We start from the raw sequence: 19,756 nt of genomic DNA on the forward strand, positions 1-19,756 counted from the left end.
ATATTATGTTCTCTGGAGGGACTTGAAATCATTTTTAGCATTTTGTATTGACATCATTGATTTCTGTTTGAGAAGAGCTTTCATTTGATACCATATTGGGTTTATACAGTACTGTGCATCTAGTTATTCTTTTAGGGTCAAAAAAGGGGGGCGTGGCAGATTAAAATGCTTAAGGGTGCCAGAGCACCACCAGTCAGATTCCGAGTCTACACCCCATAAACTAAAAATTGCATTCGTACCTTACGTCACACCTATCCTGGGGTTCTACCTGACTAAAACCAAAGTCCTTCTAGGCAAGTCCCTCCACTCGGCGGCCATATTGCAACGCTTTTTGGGCACTCATCGGACATCCTAATCGCCATAAATGCGTGTGTGCAAGGCTTCACGACACCAATCTTGCTCCAGCGGCGAGTTCAAAACACATGATTGGCACGATGTCTTCACAACACACCATGATTGGCTCAATGTATTCACCCGACACCACGATTGGCTCAATGGATTCACATGTCGATGTTTTGCCGAGGAAAGGGTGGGATATGTGTAGACAAACTAGCCCCATGCACTTCTATGGAGGAATTTGAGTGCTGCGTCTCATTAGAAAGTCTCTGCTAAAACCAAGTTTTAATAAAAACACAAAACAATGAAACACGTTTGGGTGTTTATTTTCTGTGGAAAAAAATGGTAGAGCCTAGGCCTTGACAGCAAACTTGCGAATGGAGTACAAGCGTGACTTCCTCTGCATCTTCTTGGTCATCAGGCTTTCCTCGTGCTTGGTCAACTGCCTGCGAATGGCACGCGTCTTCTTGGGCCTCAGGTCCAGGGGCTTGTACTTCTTGCCCTGTTCAGATCACAGAGAAAGATACATTGCTGTGCTTGAATAAACCTGAAGTAGCATGCTCTGCTAGCAATAACTCCCAACAATCCCTGTCTGTGCATATCCCTTTATCTTCAAATGCAACTCATGAAACTGCCTGAAAATGGGATCAAGAGGATACAAATGCAGCTCTACCTACACAGATATACTAAACCCCATTGTTGACTGACGCAACTGAAAAGTAGGCATTTGTTGGCTCCCACTGCAGATTTGCATCAAATGATTGACTCCACAGTGGCCAGCCACCCCCCTATCCCAGGGGACAGGTGGATCCATTTAGCAAGAAATTATTCACACTGTATCCACAGGCAACAGGAGCAGTGCTGGGTGATTGTCTTGCATAATCATTGCTCATATATATATATATATATATATATATACACAGATGGGTTGGAAGTGCACCAAGCAAAAGACAGGTACAACACATGTAAAAGTCATGCTATAATGCATCTGCCTGACTGGAAAAAAGCAGCATCTGAAAGTCTGAAAATCCAAACATCCATCCGCAAACTAGTGGACCCATTTGTAAGTAAAAAAAAAAAAAAAAAAAAAAAGCCTTTCAAGGGTGTTAGACATAATTTATGTAGAGAATAATCAGAACAGACCAATCAAGACCTCTTTCACAAGGTCCGTTATAAAAACAATTCTTACCTTATAGAATTTCCTCAAGTTTTCTTTCTGGGTCTGGTTGATGACTGTCAAGACTCTGGCAATGGACTTGCGGACAACGCGACTGAAAAGACAACGCACATCTCATTAGAGGAGCTCTCCACACCACTGTTACAGGTGCCTCTTTCCTCAGATCAAAGCCACACGTATACGATTCTGCAACCAGTGAGTTAACACAATCCCAGTAATGTCCGCAAACAGAGGGGGGAAAAAACAGCATCATTTTAAACAGAACTTACAAACACCTGCATATGAGGAACTTTTAAAGCCACATTTGTTGGAAATACTCGAGTTTCAACCTTAGTCACACATTGTAGCTTGTGCAATTCAGTCCAAAATTCACCCCTTTCCAGTAAAAACATTTCTGATTTGATTTTATGCTAAATCCAAGCATTTCCACTCAGGATGCCCTTTTTGGCAGTAAGGTGAACAGTAAGGTGAACACCCGTAACATTAAGTGGCTTCTTTTAGAGTAACAGCAAATGATTCTCAGATTCTCTCATAAATGCCATGGCAGGCAAGGCCAGATGGGAAGATACATTATTCAGATCATGGCAATAGACCATTCTTCCACAACACAAAGCAAACAGGCGAATTTGCGGTTTCATTTTGGTGAAATTGCTGCATGAGTACTCATGGTCATTTTCAGCTAGTCTGGCAAGAAATGGATGGATTTAATCACATCGCTTTGCAAATTTTATACAGAGCTAGGTTTTGAAATCACCAAGAGAAGATGCATGTGTAAAGCAAACAGCACCCAGGTGAGAAGTGACAGTACTCACATCTTTGAGAGTTTGGAAGCAGCACCTCCGGTCACCTTGGCAACACGGAGCTGAGAAAGTTCAACCTTCAAATCATCCAGCTGCTTCAACAGCTCTTCCTTCTTCTTGCCACGCAGGTCTCTAGCCTTGATCTTTGCCTAAAATTGAACATAAAGTCAAGTTAAACATGTGCATATAACAACTTAAGACAAAATTTTGGCTTTACAAGTAAAAAACCAAGGGGGGGGGAGGGCTCCACAAGAACACCTCCACAAGTAACTAGATTGCAATCACAGTACAGAAGGCAACGTTAACTGGGTTTGATGGATTCAATAGTTTCTTCCACATGATTAAAACCCAACTACCATAATCTCACAACATTCCACAGAATTGAGTGAGCATAATTCTCAGTGAATTGTTGGCATGGAAGTTAGGCAGATACGTAATTTAACAAAGCTAATGGCACATGAGGTATAACAAGAGATCCTGGCATGTTATGCCACTGTAGCATAAATACTGTACATCACCAGCCATGCTAATCTAACGTTAGCAGCAAATGATAACTTCATGCTACGAGCTCTTTGCCTTCTCTGAGGCACCGGCCAACTTAACTCAACCAACCTCAAAACATAGGTTTTGAACACACACAGAACTTAAGAACTCTACAAATCGGCTGTTAGAGCATCCCATTAAGCTTAAAAATGCATGACCAAGTATAACAGTTGAAACACTAGGCCACACACAGGCTTCCAACATCGATGCTTGGGGAAAGTGTAGCAACACAAAATTGTACTTAATCTAACGGAAGAATCATGGCATAAAACGATATAATATCTGAAGGAAGGTGGTGCAGTGAACCTATAATTCAGTTTTTTCTTAACTTGTAATGTTTACACAGTCCGTAACATTAAAGATTATTTTAGATTCGTGAATTTGGCAAAATCCTCACCATTTTCTTCGATGGCTGTCGCAGGAAAGGAAGTTACAAGGGTCAGGGAGGAAATCTACCGGGTTACGGACCAAACCAACTCAGACGTGGGGGTGGAATGTCCCATTCATTATCAATCTTCGGGGCACCCCTTTGATTAATTATCCCACATTGTGCAATTTGTAACAAATTCAATTCACGTGAATAATTTAACTACATAAAATGTTACCAGCCGTTCCCACCAGTTATATTATGTTTAGCCAACTGATACTAGCAGTAACAAATCATTTTTGTTTCAATATATTGTGTGATAATTCCAGTGATATATGTAATGTGATGTTTAAGGGATTGGAGATTGGATTAAAGTGCCCAGTGTTACACTGATTTGAATAGATGACTGAACTATGGGAATGTGAAAGTATAATATTCTGTGATTACATTTTGGCAGATGTATAGGATGTATACCAATTATGTACAATTGCCACACTGTAACGTTATGGATAATGACCACACAACTGCATACCTGGTCGTTTGGCAGGTATTTTGACTATTTTGAGCCCTGGGGCAGTGAGGTAATTCCGTTTCCGCTCCCCCAAATACTGCCATGTTCTCTCAACAAATCTTGAGAGAAGGGGTGCTGCGAACGGCTGCGAGTACGGGAGGTGCGATTCAGGATTCACCGCGGGAAGTAAGCAAGCTTCACGCGCACAGATTTTGACAACTGCTCCATGCCTCGTGCAAGACGCATACACCGGGTCAACTCATCTTTCTAGTGCTGTGAGATCGCATTGAAAGGTTTTGGTTGCACGTAGTATCACATTTAACGGTCCCAGTAACCAAACTGGAACAGTGCTAAAGTGGACTAACGTTAGCTATTTGGTGTGTTAGCGTCCTTTCCCTCTGCTGAAGTTGCCCCGATGGCGAAAAACACACTGTCTTCTCGGTTTAGAAAGGTGGACATTGATGAATACGATGAAAACAAATTTGTGGATGATCACGATGAAGCAGCGGATCAACAGGGACCAGACGCTGTGGAGGTTGACAATCTCATAAGGCAATATCCTTTGGAGTTAACCGTTAACGTTATTGAACTGTGTGAATGATTCCAAACAATTCGATAAACGAACCAACCTCTAACGTTACCTCTGTAATATTAATGTTGTTAACGTTAGCTAGCTTGCTGGTTAGGTCCATACTGTGCGTAACGTTACATTTTAAATCAACAGTGCTGTGCATGCTTCTGATTTGTATGACTGCTGCTCATTCCTGAGTAGAAAGGTGTATACATAAGTATGTTGGAAAATTTGACGACCTGTAAACGCGCGTGTTTATGAGTGCAGCAGCAGATTAGTCTGGCACAGTGTTGTCTCAACGTTAACCAGGTTAACAAGTCACCCGAAAGTCCCAGTTGAAATTAAACAATACAGTGCGGTGCGCAGTTTTCACACACTCTGTCGAGAATACCAGCTAACAACTTTGACATTACCGTGACGAATGAAAAAATGTTAACGTTAGATTATGTTGAGTGTCCACAAAAAAGAGAGATAAGAGTAAGAACTGTGGATCTTTTCTACATGCTAACGTTGTTACTTATGAAGGTGGATGTTACGGTTGAAGAGTTAATTTCACATTGACGTTAGTAAGTTCATTACTTAACATGTCAGACTCAACAACATGGGGTTCCTTTTTTCCAGCTAGTTCTCTCCGTGGTAGTTATACCAATAAATCCAATGACTTGAAACATTAACTGAAGCGGTATCTTCACTATGTAATCTTGTGTTAACGAGTCATTTTGGTTACTGTTGGAGTGAAGGTTACATTTAGGAATTCGTGTGCGTATAGGTCAGATCTTCCCTGTGCTTCAACTCAGTCTTATCAATGGTTGCATGTTGATGATTTTATCTGTTTGTCGCTGTCACAAATCCTATTTTGGCCTTGATTTCCCTTGACATAGTTCCACAATAATAATATGCCTACAATCTAAATATAGGCATAAAACAGGATAAGAGGCTGGTAGAGAAGTATATTTTATTGAAAACATTCTCGGGTATCAAAGCTGAGACTGAGTATGTGATAAACTACCACTAATGATCACAATTTCTTTGTGGCGTTGCTGTCATAGCACCCGTTTAACAAGCTCATACTTTTTCCTCCATTACTGAAACTGCTCAGACCAGGCCAGTTAGGCTTGTATTTGTTTTAGTGATCACCATGGAACAGACAGAGTTCAGACGCCCTCATTGACTTGACTGTAGCCCTATTGTCCTAGAAACAGTAGGCTAGGGTCACCAAAGAGGTGAATTGTGGTCAAGACACCCGTAACTTGATAGGGCACTCCAACCGAACCTCTCCCTGTGCGTCCATCTGAGTGAACGAAGGGCAGAGGTGGTGTCAAGTTTTGAATCCTCATTTGCCAATCTGTGTGGTCTAGAGCGTGACTGCACAGCTGACGTGCTGTCTTTTGCATACAATCTCTCTTTCTTTTTTCCTTCTTCCTTCCTTCATGTGGGCCTCTCTGACACGGCAAGTTCTTGATGATGCTGGCGATGATATCTAGGGCACCTGTGGTTCCTGAACTAACTGGCTAAGCCCCGGAGACCTGGCCCACTCCCAGCAGCAAGACGCTAATCAAGTGGAGATGAATAATGGAGAATAATGGGTTAGAGAGATGAAAAGGTTATTTTCTTGTACATGTGTGGTCTTGATGCATCGAAAAGGCTGAAGGGCATATTTGAAATCTGAAATGTACTTAGGTGTCTGTACTGATGCATAGCGTCTATATCAATAAATGCTCACACTCACAGAGATGCACACTGCGACATACACTGTGAAGAAAACCCCACTATAGAGTCTGAGTGAGCTTGCAGTGGCAGGCTTGGCAGTCACTTCAACTAACTCCCATCCAACACTTAAGGAGAGGAGCTGAAAGGTGCTGACTTGCAGTCCTCTTCAGTCCCACACCCTGGGGTGTCGGTGTGCTCCGGCAACACCAGGTCAGCCACTCACTGAGGCGTGCACCTGACCTGCAGCCTGGACGCCTTCCTGTGTGATCTGTAGGCTGAGGCTAGGTGAGCTCATGCAGGGGTGCTGCTGTGCTGGGCTACAATGCATATCGCTTGTTCTGGTAGGCTGTTTTTTTGTTTGTTTTTTTTTTGTGTGTGTTTGCTTAGCAGGTAGAACAGCTTTGAGGTCATGGGCTTCTTATATCAGGAAGCCAAGCTAGGGGCTGCCAAGTGTTGAGAACAAGCCAGATCAAAAAAGTGTTTCGCTAAAGCTAAGGGTAGAGGGTACCAGAGATAATCATGAGAGTTCAAGAGTGCAGCACGCACATCCAAGTAGTTGAGTACTGGGTGCTGGACAGGAAGGCACAAGCAAGTAGAAGAACGTTGAGTCCGCACACCAGAATCAGCAGACGTTCTTCTACCAGAGATAATCAGTCAGCCCCCAATCTTCCAGTCTTCAGACCACCAAACAGACGTCTTTGCTAGTCAAAGATGGTGTGCAGAGTCAAGACTTTGCCTGTGAAATGGCCGCTACTTGGCAGTTCACACCCTGTCTGTCTTTGCCACTGTTATTGACTATCCTCCTCTAAACACAAAGCACGCCCAGTGTAAATAAGGGCCTGGAGCCCTAGACGAACAGCTGGTGCAAGTGTCTCACCAAGCTCTCCGCTCCCCCTCCATTCCTCTCCAATGTCACAGTCACAAGGCCTGTGCTTCTGAAACAAATGTGGCTCCTCTGAAGTTTTATTTTAGTGCTTAGGCTATACGTGTCCTCTTTGACAATGTGTCTAATTTGTTATGAATCAAAAGTAATGTCACTTCTGGAGTTTCAGCTGAAAGTTTCCTGTGTTGTATGCAAACCAGCGCAGCCTCTGGGGGCCCGTGTCCTAACTGTAGGGATGTGGGTACTTTGCTGGCTTACTACCGAACAGGAAAGTGCTGTTGAGAATGCAGGGTGTGATCTCTGTAGATAAGACTGCAGTTTTACATGGAGGAGGTGGCACCGCTTCAGCCTGGGGGATTTTCCTGCCTGTGCGTGCCTATCCCACAAGTCCACATTACCACTGAAGCCTTTTATAACCTCCATTATGTCTCTCTCTGGTATAGTGATCGAGAAGGGAAGGGGGGAGAGCTTGTTTGGCTCCAAGGCACACACCAGGGTCATGCGCCCGGTGTATTTTTAGCTCTGCACACTCTGCAGCTGTTTTACCGCCATTCATATTTTCCCCATTAATGTAATGGGAATGGCTCAGCACTGAACTGGTTGTGTGTCTTCTGTTACGGATGGGCTGGTTGCCCTGTGGCACAAGATTGCGCCTTGTGGCTCCAGTAATGGGCTGTGGGCCAGGACGAGTTAGGCTGGCTCTGGGAACGCCATTTGTCCTCGGGAGGGATGCCTCCTCCCGGATCCTTTCTCATTTGTCTATGTGTCGTTGTGTATCTCGCCTTGTGACGGATTAGGCGTGTGTTTTGGCAAGATTTCACTGCAAGCCTGGACAACTTTATCAAGCACTTTATCAAGATCTCGAGCAGAAGGTTCAAAGATTTACCTTGTGTACCATAAATGTGTAGGATGGATTTTTGTTTTAGCCAAAGCATAAACCCGGTCATATGAAATGTATTTCTGTATATTGTGTAGCAAGTGGAGAAGTGACTGCCCTTGTCCTAAGGTTCCTTAACCAACTGCAATGTACAGGGGACATGATGACGGCCTTTCACATCGCCCTGAGAAACCCGCCACTCAACACCAAGAACCCAGCAGTAAAGGTACGAAAGCCAACCTCTCATCTGTTCGCCAGAGAAAGAGAGTCCACGTGCAAAAAGCAAATGTGTCCCACGGTGTTTCAGAGAGTTGTGTGGATTTTTCAAGCACACTTTAATCTAGCAGGTGCAGCTGGTTAGTTTCCCATCAAAGCATGGCAGGGTTTTCAGCTCTGTTTCACCAGTTTCAAAAGCATTGTGCTGTTGCTAGCGCTGATGACTAATATTCTAATTAAGATTTTCAGTAAATGAGTAATGGACAGCGCAGACAGTTGTGTTCTGTGCAGCTAGTCATCCTTTTGCTGTCGCACGCTGTTATCATTAACGTGTGCTCTCGGGTGTGTGTGTAGACTGAGAGGGCGTGACTGAGGGGATACTGACTCAGTCACTGCTTATCACTTCCTGAGCCACACCAAGGTGTGAAGGACATGGCCCAGGACTTGGTCATCTCACACACATGGGCATGCGTCATTGCAGCACTTTATACAGAACTCTCTGATGCCATTCTTTGCACTACGCACATGCTCTCTTTGTCAGTTCCATATCACATTCTTTCTCAGGCGTAAATTAAAAGTTTTATTGGTTTGTCCATTTTATATAACATAACCTGTAATTAGCTTATACTATAACATCCCATTCTGACACTGTACAGTTTGATACTACTATTGATAATACAACAGAGCAAAGCGATCTATAAGCCAAAGACGGACACATAGAAATGAAATGAAACCCCCTGTAATAAATATGTTGGCTTCCTCCACTCTTGCCACCGCATCAGGAGAGAGCTCAGGCAGTAGTAATGAAGGTGCTGACGTCCTTCAAAAGCAGCGACATCGAGCCAGCGGTGAAGTCGCTGGACAGGAACGGCGTGGACCTGCTCATGAAGTACATCTACAGAGGCTTCGAGAGGCCCTCAGAGAACAGCAGCGCCATCCTGCTGCAATGGCACGAAAAGGTGAGACCGGCCCACCCAGGCTGTTCTGGGTCCTACTTTTGCAAAAGTATCAAGGACGTTTACAGTGATGTTCCACTTCTCTTTGATGCGCTTGATCCTCCATTAAGCCGTTTGAATTAGATTCTTTGTGTCTAAGTTAAAGGATAGTCTGTAGGTCTGGTTTGGTCTGCATTTTTTTTTAGTTAGATAATATTTTATCTCTATCCCAGCTCAAAGCATGCCAGGTTGAAGTCATTGTTGTAAGTCTAATAATGAGGTGTGTTGGTCTTACTGAGAGTGCCACTGCTGAGTTCAGTTGGTGTGCAGAGCAGAGCTGGATGCAAGACATACCATAACAAGTTTTGGTAAAGATATACAGAAATCATCAATCAATCCCACACTTACAGAAGACGCTGCTGTTTGCCAGTGAGTTCAGTAGCCGAGACCACGTCTGTATGGGTGTGGGATTTCTCCCATGCTCAGGGGAGGAGGAGATGGTTGCTTTAACCTCTCTTGTTATTGCATCAGCGAGTCTGTTTTGAGCTGCGAGTCTTCAGAAGTGTCTGGTGGGATGTGTTGACTATGCTGGTGGCTAATATAGATGAACATGGAGTAAGTCTGTGTTCTTCTGAATGAATAGATACATTCCAAATGATTAGTTCTCAGTAAAAGGGAAGTTGAAGACTTTTTTTTTTTTTTCATCGTCATCGTGACCTCAGGGAGTGTGGTCCAGTGATGGTCAGCGGCTTGTCTGGGCTCTGCTATTTTTGGGAAATGATTCCCATTATTCAGCAGCTCTTCAGCCTGCTCTCTTCTTGGCTGTCCACCGTTAATCAGTCGACTTGTTTCAGGGATTGATGGACAGCTGTCAATACTTTTTCAAATGGAGATTCTGCAACGCAGCAATGGGGCAGATGTTGTGATTTGTGTAAAACGGGCATAAAATTGTGAACTTAAGGTGATTTCTTCATTACGATGACTTGAAATGTATTCAGTGTCACTGTTGTTAGGAAGACAATGCACACATACTAAATTAATAAATTGTGTATGTGTGCAAGAAATGCAGGATGCAATTTATGATTGGTTGATTGTTATGAGTTGATTTCACCTATACTCATATGTCAGTAGATCGGTCAGGTATTGGTCACATTAAACCATTCATCAGTATAGTTCAAAAGGTCACTGTTCTCCCTGAATGTTTTTCAGGCCTAGTCTCTCAGTTGGTGTTGAGCAAGTGCCCTACGTGATTATTTTGATGCAGAATGTCCCGTTTTCTCACTCATCAAAGAGGAGGAAGGGCTTTCTGTAAACACGCTGTGTGCTGCCTCTAGGGCTGGATGGATGCGGCTGAGTTTTCTTGTCTTGTTGTGTCTCCTCCTGGGACCCAGCTCAGAGAGTCCGCATCCCAGAGGGGTCCTGTGTCGTACCGACTCCCTCCCCTTCCCCTGCTTCTCCAGTGAGGAGAGACTGCTTCTGGCCTCAGAGGATTATAATTTGTTATCATTATCATTTGTGATTGAAGGAAAGGTTCTGCATGCCAGTGGGAATATTTCAGTGTAATGAATGATTTATTTGAACAAATTGTCTTTCTTGTTTCGTCCCTCCCTCCCTCCCTTCCTCCCTCCCTTCCTCCCTTCCTCCCTCCCTCCCTCCTTCCTTTTCTTTCATCCATACCTTACATGCAGGCCTTTGCTGCAGGAGGCCTAGGGTCCATCGTGCGGGTTTTGACGGCCAGGAAGACGGTCTGACAGGACGCAGGGGGTCCTTCGGGAAGAGAGGTGGAGGGAGCGAGAAGCGCCACGATAAAGCACTGACTGGAGAACAGACGAGGAGGCGGTCTGCCTAAGGGAAAGTAGATTATTCTTAATAAACACCACACACACCTTCTTCCCGAAGATGAAGACCCATCAAGCGATTCTGGAAAGCGAGAAAAAAACAACAGCAACACACACACACACTATGAGGAAATACTATTATTTTGACGGACATTGATATGTACACAGTCAGAATGCTGTTTCTTGAATTGGGGGGCGGGAGGGGAAAGGTTCATATATATATATACAGCTTCATAAATTATTTGAGAAGTCAGTTGAAAATCATCAGCATTGTGTGTGTGTGTGATTGGAAGGGGTGATGTGATTGACATGACTAGAGAAGACAAATGCTGTTAAAAAGGCAGCAGTAAAAATGCAACATTTAACTGTGTGAAATGCGTTAGACAATGTGGCGATTTAAAACACTGTGTGTGGGTATGTGTGTATCTAAGATAGAAAGGGTGTGTGTGTGTGTGTGTGTGTGTGTGTGTGTGTGTGTGTGTGTGTGTGTAAGAATTAAAGCCTGACAGTTGGTGAGCGTATTTGTATGTGATATTGGATGAAATCAGTGTTTAATAATCCGATTTTTTTTTTATTTTCTTGTCCCTCATTCTCATGTTTTGTACAGAGAGAGAAGTACATTTAATATAAAGTTCTGGAGCTGTATTTGGACACAGAGGGCAATTGTACAAAAGGGCGAGGGTGGGGGGTCATTGTAAAGTGCCTGCCGTAATAAAGCTCATGGATCATCACCATACGGAAAGATGTGTGTGTGCTCACTGTTACTCAAGAAAGGTTGTTTGACTTCTGTAGGTTGGAGGGGAGCAGGGAGCAGTTCCTCATTCCCCAAAGCTGTTCATTCATTCATTCTAAATACTTTATATCCTTTTAAAGGAGAATTCCAGTGTGATATTATCCCCTGCACTTCTTCCAGTAGCAGCAACTGGAATCCATGCATTTCCACGGAATTATTTTTGGAATCTGATCCCTTATCATACCTGTTCATTCTTACTCGTAGCTAGACTTATCGTGACTAAATTCAAGATGGCTGCAAACGCTAAACTTCGTGAAGATACTGTCTGTATAAATCGTCTTGTAAGTAAACTACCAGTGCTTTTTAAGTTCTCAATGTCTCGTTTTAAATGTCAGGGCCCTCGGAAGTCTACCAATGAAGTGTGGAGATACATTGAGCCTCGTAAATGGTGTAGAACAGTGATTTATTTGCATGGCTAGCCCGATGCCGAAGCATCACCATTGAAAAAGCTGTTGGTTGCATCGGCTAACTAGCGCCAGATTTTGGAGTGCAGGGGACAAGCCGAGATGGGCTATGAGACATACGTTCACACTCGGTATCATGTTTCAACACACTTTAGGTCAATATCACACCGGAATTCTCCTTTAAGTTAGCTGGCTATGTGGACATCCTACCTATGGCCTGAATAGAGGTGATTTTGAGTGTTTATTTTAGTGTGACCTGCTGGCAGTGAGAGCTCTTCTCCATCCACTGCTCAAGCACAGCCCTGTGTGCTGTCCTACTTTCCTTATTGGGGGAAAAAGACACCAGGCGTGATGATCCACAGAGGTGCAGAGAGATGGAGGGAGAGAGAGAGAGAACAGCTCCACAGAGATGGAGGGAGAGAGAGAGACAGATAAAGAGAGCGAATGAGACTTTCAAACTTTGTGGCTATAGATACAACTTATCGCCAGCTTCAAAAGAACACATTACCCAAAGGTTTTTCAAAGCGCTGGACTTTGACTAAAATGTATTATGATTGTCATCTGAAAATCTGCACTGAACACACAACACATGTTCAATAATGTCCAGTCTTTTGGCCCATACATCCCCAGAACTAATGGTTCTGTGTATGCCCTCAGAACATTGTCTTGCTGCTGTTGCGTTTTCTTTGAAATTGGGTTTTACGGCTACCTGCTCTCCTGACTTGCATTTGATTTATCCTTCCAGAAAACAGCTATCAGCTCAAACCAAGCTAAAGACTACACACACGGCTTCTGCCCAGAGTGTCATTCCATTGAGAAATAACAAAAGCCACACAATGCAATGTTAGCAGAGGCTAAAGTAGCCTGCTATTCAGGCCATCTACAATAGCTCTGGTTCTTATCAGAATGTGGCATGCCAACCATGCAGTCTGTGCCCTCTTAGCTCTCCTCACTGCCATCTGAAAAGCATTGGCAAGCTGGGCCAAGTGTCACAAAATTGGCCTTAGACCCCCCTCGGCTCACCGGACCCCACCTCACAGCTGACCCCCTGTGAGAGCACTCTCCCTGGAGAACAGACAGGGCGTTAGGGGGCGACGGACGAGCAGAGATAGAGATGAAAGGATGGTCGGCGTGGCGATGAGGCGGAGGGAGAGAGGACGGAGAGGGGAGATATGAAAAGACGCCCAGATGCATGAGCCTTGTGAATGTTTGATGAGAGGGAGCGGGGATCTGGGATCCTGTTACTCCAGTGGCGGACACCGCCGTGGCCACAGATCAAACTCGCTACCAATCAGTGTCACTACCGCAGGCTCAACACTGGCAGAGAGCTCAGCAGCTTTTGTTCAGCTTCACAGAGAGCAGTGAATTCCTCTCGTAAAACTTGAATACCTCTGCAGCATGCACACTTTATACAAGTTCATTAAGTAAAGTGTAACATCTTTTTATGTAAAGTGTAACACACGTCTTTTATCGAACAGGAATCAGCTGTAAAATATAAATAACTATATTTTTGATTTTCACTTAAAAAAAAAGATTTTCATTTGGTAGGGTACTCCTTGTGCATGTTTAGGTAATATCTCTAAAAGACTGCTTAAGTGGATGCTTTGCAGCTTTTATATGGATAAACAACATGCCCCATGGAGAAGTGGTTCACTGAGTGTGTGAGGATTTCTGATCAAATAAGGCAGTCACCTCTACAGGATGACAGCACAGTAGTCTTCATATAAAAATATATAATTTATCCTTCATCTAAACCTCCTTCAATTCTGTCACATGAAGTGAGAGAATGTTTGTAAAATTCTCAGTTTCACAGGAGGAAAAACCTTGGAAGGAACCATGGTTGATGTAATTATTTGCCCTCATGATTCTGACGACATCTCTTAAAAAGATATACTCTTTTCAGCGACCTTTGATAGGTAAGAACTGCAGTTACAATTTAGCAGAGCTCTACACTGAGGAGAGCTGGATGACTGAAGATTATTTTACAGTGGGAAAAGCCAATGGGCCAGCATGACTCATTAGTTCACCAGCGGCTACAACCATCAAACCAACATTACAAAACTGAAATAAGCATTATGCTCACACACGCATTAAACAAAACAGTCATAAAGTTTTAATAGTTTTAAATAGCATTCTGAAAAAAGAAAAGCTTGCATGTTTTGGTATTGTCACATTTCATTTTTTTCTTGTCCTTTTTTATCTTAACAACAATAACATCAAATATAAGTTTGGCAACAAATGGGACACAGCACGTATAGAATAAGTGATAAAAACACAGATGGGTGGACAATGCAAGTCAATTCAACTAGCAACTATAGAAACCCTTAACTTATAAAGAAAGAGTATTCTGACCATTACATCACTTGTGAAATCGTTCCCTCCCACAACAGTAGGAACCTGTAGAAAAATCACCCGTACTAATCAAGTAACACTTTAGCATAGGCCTAGACTCACTTACAAGACAGGCATCGTAACCCAGCGCTTTCTAACAGGTTGTTATTCAACATTTTCTGTTTCACGTCTCGGTTTTCCCTTTAAACATGGGTACATCAACAAAAGATCTTGCTCTTTTTTTGTTGTTGTTGTTGGTAGAAAAATGTGTCATGAACAAAGTGTCAGAAGCCTGGCTTTACAGCTCTTGTAGTAGTGTTCTCTTGGCCGACGCAAAACGGAAGTGTTACGAATTGTGAGTTCTCTTAACACAAAAAAAAAAAGGGGGGCAGCTGTTTTCATCTCCGCTTTATCTTGCTCAAGTCTGAAAAGTTCCAGTTTGGTCATACGCAAAGTAGGAGGTGGGGGCAGATGTGTGCATCTAGCCTGTTTGGTCATACGCAAAGTAGGAGGTGGGGGCAGATGTGTGCATCTAGCCTGTGCCTATTTGCCCTCCAGGATCCGGTCTGCCCTCGCAAGGGCTACCGGTCCCAACGCTGCCATACTAACCAGGATGTGTGTGTAGAGTGTGTAAAAAGTCATAAGTAGGTCATTGATGAGGACTTTGAGGACCTTGCTTTCTGATGACACTCTGGGGCCGGTGATGCACAGCTAAGCAGGAGGACAGACGATTCTGGGATGAGAAATCAAATCTGTTTCCTTTTGAGGGCTTTACGGTTGCGGTGTGTGTCTTCTTCCCTGTCCTCACGTCCATCGGTAAAAATCACCAGGAAAAATAAAAATCTGCTAGACTACTGGAGACTAATTCTGGATTTCTCCAGTTTGGTTCTCAGGGACTGGAATATTTCAGAAGAATATTGTGGCTGATTAAGACTGGCAGTGATTGGGTGTGTCTGCGGGTGTGAAGTCCATGTAGGCCAAAAAAAAAAAGTGACAAAATTGGGGGGGAAAGCAAGATTAAACAACAAAACACATTAAAAAGTCAATCAAAATGCTACATGCCATGTTTTTCAAGACATACAAAAATGTTCTAAAAAGGCATATTAGAACTGATGCGAATCACAGAGGAAAAGGGTTGTTCGGAATGCCATAAGGGGTGGGGTGGGGTGGGGTGGGGGGGGGTCAGTAAAATAGGAAGGTGCTGGAATGTTGGATCGACTGGCTGAGTCTTGTGCTTCCAAAGAACAGAGCTACTAGTCCGTGCCTTTTCAACACAGCAGAGCTCGGAGGGTGGCCGCTCTTGCTGTGACGCTCAGACACACAGACATGCTTGCAAACGTCCAGTCCAATGGGGAGCAGTAACACTGAGGGGGAGGATGGGACGCAGGTGTGTGCAGCAGGCTCAGTCTTTCCTCTCACTGGAACTTGGTCTGTGTACACTGTTACGCAGTGGAGACGGAGCGTCCAGCCAAGGCTATAGAGTGCTGGATGCACATGGGGTGAGTATACAGTAAGACAATTGTGTTAGTTATTGTGGTCTCTGACATGCCTCTGACATTACCAACAGCACAACAAACAACATCAGGTCAAACTTCAGTACAAGTAAAGTGCAAGGCTATTATTATTATTATCATCATTATCATCATCATCTTCCTCATCATTATGCTAACATTTGTGTTCTTCTCCACATTTGTTTTCCAAATTCTTTTCCATTTGTGAACAATATCACAAGTTAAATAAACAAAACAAACGGAAAAAAGGCAATTAACATTCTGCTGCCCTATATTCCCCTGTCGGGATGGCCCAATTCAAAGTCAGGAAATTAAAAAGCAACGGACTCAGCGGCAGGCTCCTCAGCGGGCTCATTGTCAGGATGTCCTTGGAATGTAGGCTGGCTGCAGTGAGCCGAATACAACAGCAGAGGGCGTAGTGGCATGACAGCGTCGTAGTTCATTCACAAACTTCAGATCTAAGGGGTGGAAAGGGTGTGTGTGTGTGTGTGTGTGTGTGTGTGTGTGTGTGTGTGTGTGTGTGTGTGCGCGGTGTAGGGATGGGGACACTGTCTGGGCCAACTGCACAGCACCATCTCTTCACAATTCTTCTACCAACAAAAACCTCAGCTACATGAAAGACAGAAATAAAAACATCTTGCAGCCTCACATGTTCATTTTTTTCCTTGTCTATACATTTATATACATATCTATATTTGTATATATAGGGATATTTGCTTTGCTCGCCACCCTTCCATGGAGCTTCAGAAACAAGATAATCCTTTTTGGATAGTATAGTCCACCACATATACATCGGACAGCGGAATATAAAATCGTTTCTATGGACAGGGACACACTACTGGCAAACGTGCTAAAATATCCTCCTCGGTGGAATATATCATTTTAAAACTCCACAAACGTTTAGACGACACACACGCCCTCTTAAATGCATCCCAGTGCGGTGAGGAACCTGGACTGGAGGATTCATCCCCAAAAACACAGGGAGTCATACCACAAAAGGGTTGTGGCTCAAGTTAGTCAGACTCAAGTTAGTACAGAAGAAGACAAAATGGCGTTAAGAAACTCAAGAGAACCAAGAAAGGCAAGCCATTAACAACAGAGTGTCAGACAGTAGAATGCACATGCAGAAGAGAAGAAGTCAGAGGATGACAAGGCGTGTAAACTTTGCGAACATATAGAGTCTGAAGACTACTGGAGGAGGTGAATTTAGCTGAATTTAAAACAGGCAGTGGTGTCTTTCCAGAATGTTCCCTCCATTCTAGTGATGATTTGTTTCTCTACCCTGTTCTCAATTGGTCTGTTCTGCATATCTTTACAGCTATGGTTTAGAGAGCTGCTGTCAGCCATATTGTTTTCCATTATCACTGCTTCAAGAAATGTCTTGAGATGTTAACTAAAAAGTGGATCGTAAGGTCGAACATTTCCACAGGAAAACATTTGGCAAAGAATAACCTAGCACTAGATAAGAAGATTAGATAAAACTGCAAAGTTCATTCAGAAGAACTATGCAAAGATCTGAACATAAATGTTTGCGTTTTTGTTTGTAAAGTATGTGTATGTTGGTTTGTGTGTATCGTGTGTGTGTGTGAGTGTGTGTATGTGTGTGTGTGTGTGTGTTCTACTGCAGATGTGGTCAATAATTATCCAGCGTGCCGTCACAGAACAGGTTCTGTACGTCCAACATGGCAGCTAGTTGGTGCACGTGTTTCTGAAGAGCGGTGTTTTCCACTGTGTCTGGTTTCGGAAGCTGGGGGTAAGATTCCGGAAAGCTCCTAGACTCCTTCAAGAGCACAAAAGAGAAAAACTTGTCACCAGAAGTCATTTCCTTCAGCACCAAGTGTGAAAACACATTTCTAAATGTAACGAAATGTGTAAACGTAATCCAATTAAACAGTTGAAGTACACAGTACTTGTACAAGCTCAAATTCAAACAAGCAACAACAATAGATAACTTTGCATTCATATGAATTGATATTGCAGTAAAATTCCAGTTTACATTTTTGATGTGCCTCAAAAGTTAAATGGACAGATAGAGTGTGAGGTTTGAGTAGACGTGCTCTTACCCGGAAGAGCTTGTGCAGTCGGAGGGTCGCTGAGCAGAACACAAACCGAATCATCAGCAACCGCAGGAACTCATCCCCATAGAACTGCAAGAAGGCTTGGTCTGCATGCACACACACACACATGTACACACACATAGAAGGACATACTTAAATACAAGCAAAATGTAGGCCTCCTTCACATTAACAGCCTAATACGACATCATTTGGAGCTGTGCTAACCTCTGCTATAGAGTACAGTCTTAATGTGAGCCTGCTACAAGTAACATCATTAAATGTAAGTGTACTACAGTGTAAAGAATGGCAGCGTGTGTGTGTGTGTGTGGGTATGTAAGTGCCCCCCATACTGAACTGTGTCTGGTGCATGGGTAGCGGTGCGTACCTATGACCCGTGAGCGCGTGATCAGCTGGCCGATGTCGCGGAACACCTTGCGGAGGAACTCCTGGGCCTTCTCCCACAATCCCTGGCGCATGCTGCTAAGCCCGCACACCGACAGGAAACCCATCAGGGGGTTATACAGGAAGAGGGTGAAGAGGCTGCCTCGCTGAGACTGGTCTAACGGGCAGAACCACACAACCACAGGACGTTAGAGAAACGGATGATGAGAGGTGTTGATTACAAAGCTCATCATCAGGGCAAAGGGGCAAGGGAGGGCATGTGTGGCACAACACTGCAGATCTGTGTTGGGTAACAGAATGCAGAGAAAGCAGTGTCATCCAGATATGTGGATATGTGACATGATACATGTTTAATCAGTTTCTAAACATGTTTAAAAATGCATAATCTCATGTGTAACACATAAATAACATTGTCCTTTTAAACTTGAACTCCTCGTTCCTGGCTCCTGTGACATGGTTACAGATACCACTGCAGGGAGGGTACACACCTTGCATGCTCTTGGGGTAGACTGTAGGGGAGAGCAGGCAGACAATTGGCTGTCCAAAAAGATTTGTGAAATTCTGCAAAGAGAAAAACAACATTAGACTTCCCATTGCACTGTGTGAATAGTCCATTGTCACTGTTAGATTGTAGATACACTGTGATTTGTCTCTCTGGATCCTCCCTGTGAAGTTCCACCTACATCATGCACCTTTTTATGAGGAGCTCCTCAGCTGATTCAAGCTTCACTCTCAGATCTGTGCATCTGCATCTGTGCTTTTGTGTTTTCTTCTATGGATGACTTTTCTTTTTAGCTCATTTGAACTTGGTTTGAGACTGTAATCTAAACCTTGTAGTCTTAAAGTTTCAGTTGGGGTCAATGGTGGTGTGCTTTATATTCCAAAGAGTCATTCCAAAACACATTCACTTTATTTCTACCTTTGTGTTTCTAACTCTTAAGTTCTAACTGTGAAGTCGTTATGTGAAGTCGTTATAATACGACGGGATGGATACAGAATAAAAACTATCATCAATAAATAAACAACACGTTAAAGAGTGCATCTATTAATGATGATTCACTCTCTGCTCATGAACCTAAAATCTTTCTGGGTACCCATTACATCATAACCATCTTTCTGTTTATGAATAAATAATCTTTTTTTTTTTTTCCAGGCGGCTGAAAAAGTGTAATGGGACATTTCTCACGGCATGAGCTCACCTTATAGGCCGTGCTGTTGGACGAGTCCACTATAACAAACAGGGGCTTCCTCGTGAAGGGGTACAGATCACCAGGATGGAGGCTAAAGAAATCAGAAGACACAGCAAAACACACCGACACACACACACACACACACACACACACACAGACAGAGTTATTACATAGATGGCACAAGAGTGAACATTTTCAGAAGCATTTACATATGTGCAAATATATATGTACCTCCAGATTAGAGCCTGATTCACACAATTCTGAGGTACTCTTCAACACTCACTACAGACTTCTCAGGTCACAA

At 43.4% G+C, this 19,756-nt stretch overlaps 3 protein-coding genes across 12 annotated transcripts in view; 1 reads left to right on the forward strand and 2 right to left on the reverse strand.

Annotated features, from left to right (window-relative positions):
* Window positions 1-646: 646 nt before the first annotated feature.
* rpl35 (ribosomal protein L35) lies at window positions 647-3,388 on the reverse strand. The gene is made up of 4 exons (XM_042060316.1): window positions 3,254-3,388; window positions 2,326-2,462; window positions 1,526-1,607; window positions 647-838 (listed from the first exon to the last, which is right to left on the reverse strand). Exons 1-4 carry the CDS (start codon window positions 3,254-3,256, stop codon window positions 689-691), a joined length of 372 nt encoding a protein of 123 aa, XP_041916250.1. The 5' UTR covers window positions 3,257-3,388; the 3' UTR covers window positions 647-688.
* A 435-nt stretch (window positions 3,389-3,823) lies between these two features.
* Window positions 3,824-11,500, forward strand: LOC121680962 (actin-related protein 2/3 complex subunit 5-like protein). The gene is made up of 4 exons (XM_042060553.1): window positions 3,824-4,289; window positions 7,929-8,001; window positions 8,774-8,950; window positions 10,615-11,500. The coding sequence occupies exons 1-4, from the start codon at window positions 4,150-4,152 to the stop codon at window positions 10,675-10,677; spliced, it is 453 nt and encodes a 150-aa protein (XP_041916487.1). The 5' UTR covers window positions 3,824-4,149; the 3' UTR covers window positions 10,678-11,500.
* Window positions 11,501-14,051: 2,551 nt separating this feature from the next.
* scai (suppressor of cancer cell invasion) overlaps window positions 14,052-19,756 on the reverse strand; it is a 34,961-nt gene continuing 29,256 nt past the window's right edge. For all 10 annotated transcript variants that reach the window (XM_042060548.1, XM_042060545.1, XM_042060547.1 and 7 more), the window contains 5 exons: window positions 19,462-19,543; window positions 18,751-18,823; window positions 18,246-18,419; window positions 17,867-17,967; window positions 14,052-17,583 (listed from right to left, as the gene is read on the reverse strand). In XM_042060548.1, coding sequence (XP_041916482.1) covers window positions 17,437-17,583; window positions 17,867-17,967; window positions 18,246-18,419; window positions 18,751-18,823; window positions 19,462-19,543 — 577 coding nt within the window. In that variant the 3' untranslated portion in view covers window positions 14,052-17,436. The remainder of the gene's footprint in view (window positions 17,584-17,866; window positions 17,968-18,245; window positions 18,420-18,750; window positions 18,824-19,461; window positions 19,544-19,756) is intronic.

The sequence above is a fragment of the Alosa sapidissima genome, chromosome 13 (assembly GCF_018492685.1).
Source record: "Alosa sapidissima isolate fAloSap1 chromosome 13, fAloSap1.pri, whole genome shotgun sequence".
NCBI lineage: Eukaryota > Metazoa > Chordata > Actinopteri > Clupeiformes > Clupeidae > Alosa > Alosa sapidissima.

Bases quoted from the DNA above. Each gene is read 5' to 3' on its own strand.
- LOC121680962 (XM_042060553.1), top strand. From the start codon at position 4,150: ATGGCGAAAAACACACTGTCTTCTCGGTTTAGAAAGGTGGACATTGAT. The intron at 4,290-7,928 runs ATATCCTTTGGA...ACTGCAATGTAC, and splicing joins GTTGACAATCTCATAAGGCA to AGGGGACATGATGACGGCCT. The intron at 8,951-10,614 runs GTGAGACCGGCC...CCTTACATGCAG, and splicing joins TGCTGCAATGGCACGAAAAG to GCCTTTGCTGCAGGAGGCCT.
- rpl35 (XM_042060316.1), bottom strand. The intron at 1,608-2,325 runs GTGAGTACTGTC...TTGTCTTTTCAG, and splicing joins GCTTCCAAACTCTCAAAGAT to TCGCGTTGTCCGCAAGTCCA. The intron at 839-1,525 runs GTAAGAATTGTT...TGATCTGAACAG, and splicing joins ACTTGAGGAAATTCTATAAG to GGCAAGAAGTACAAGCCCCT.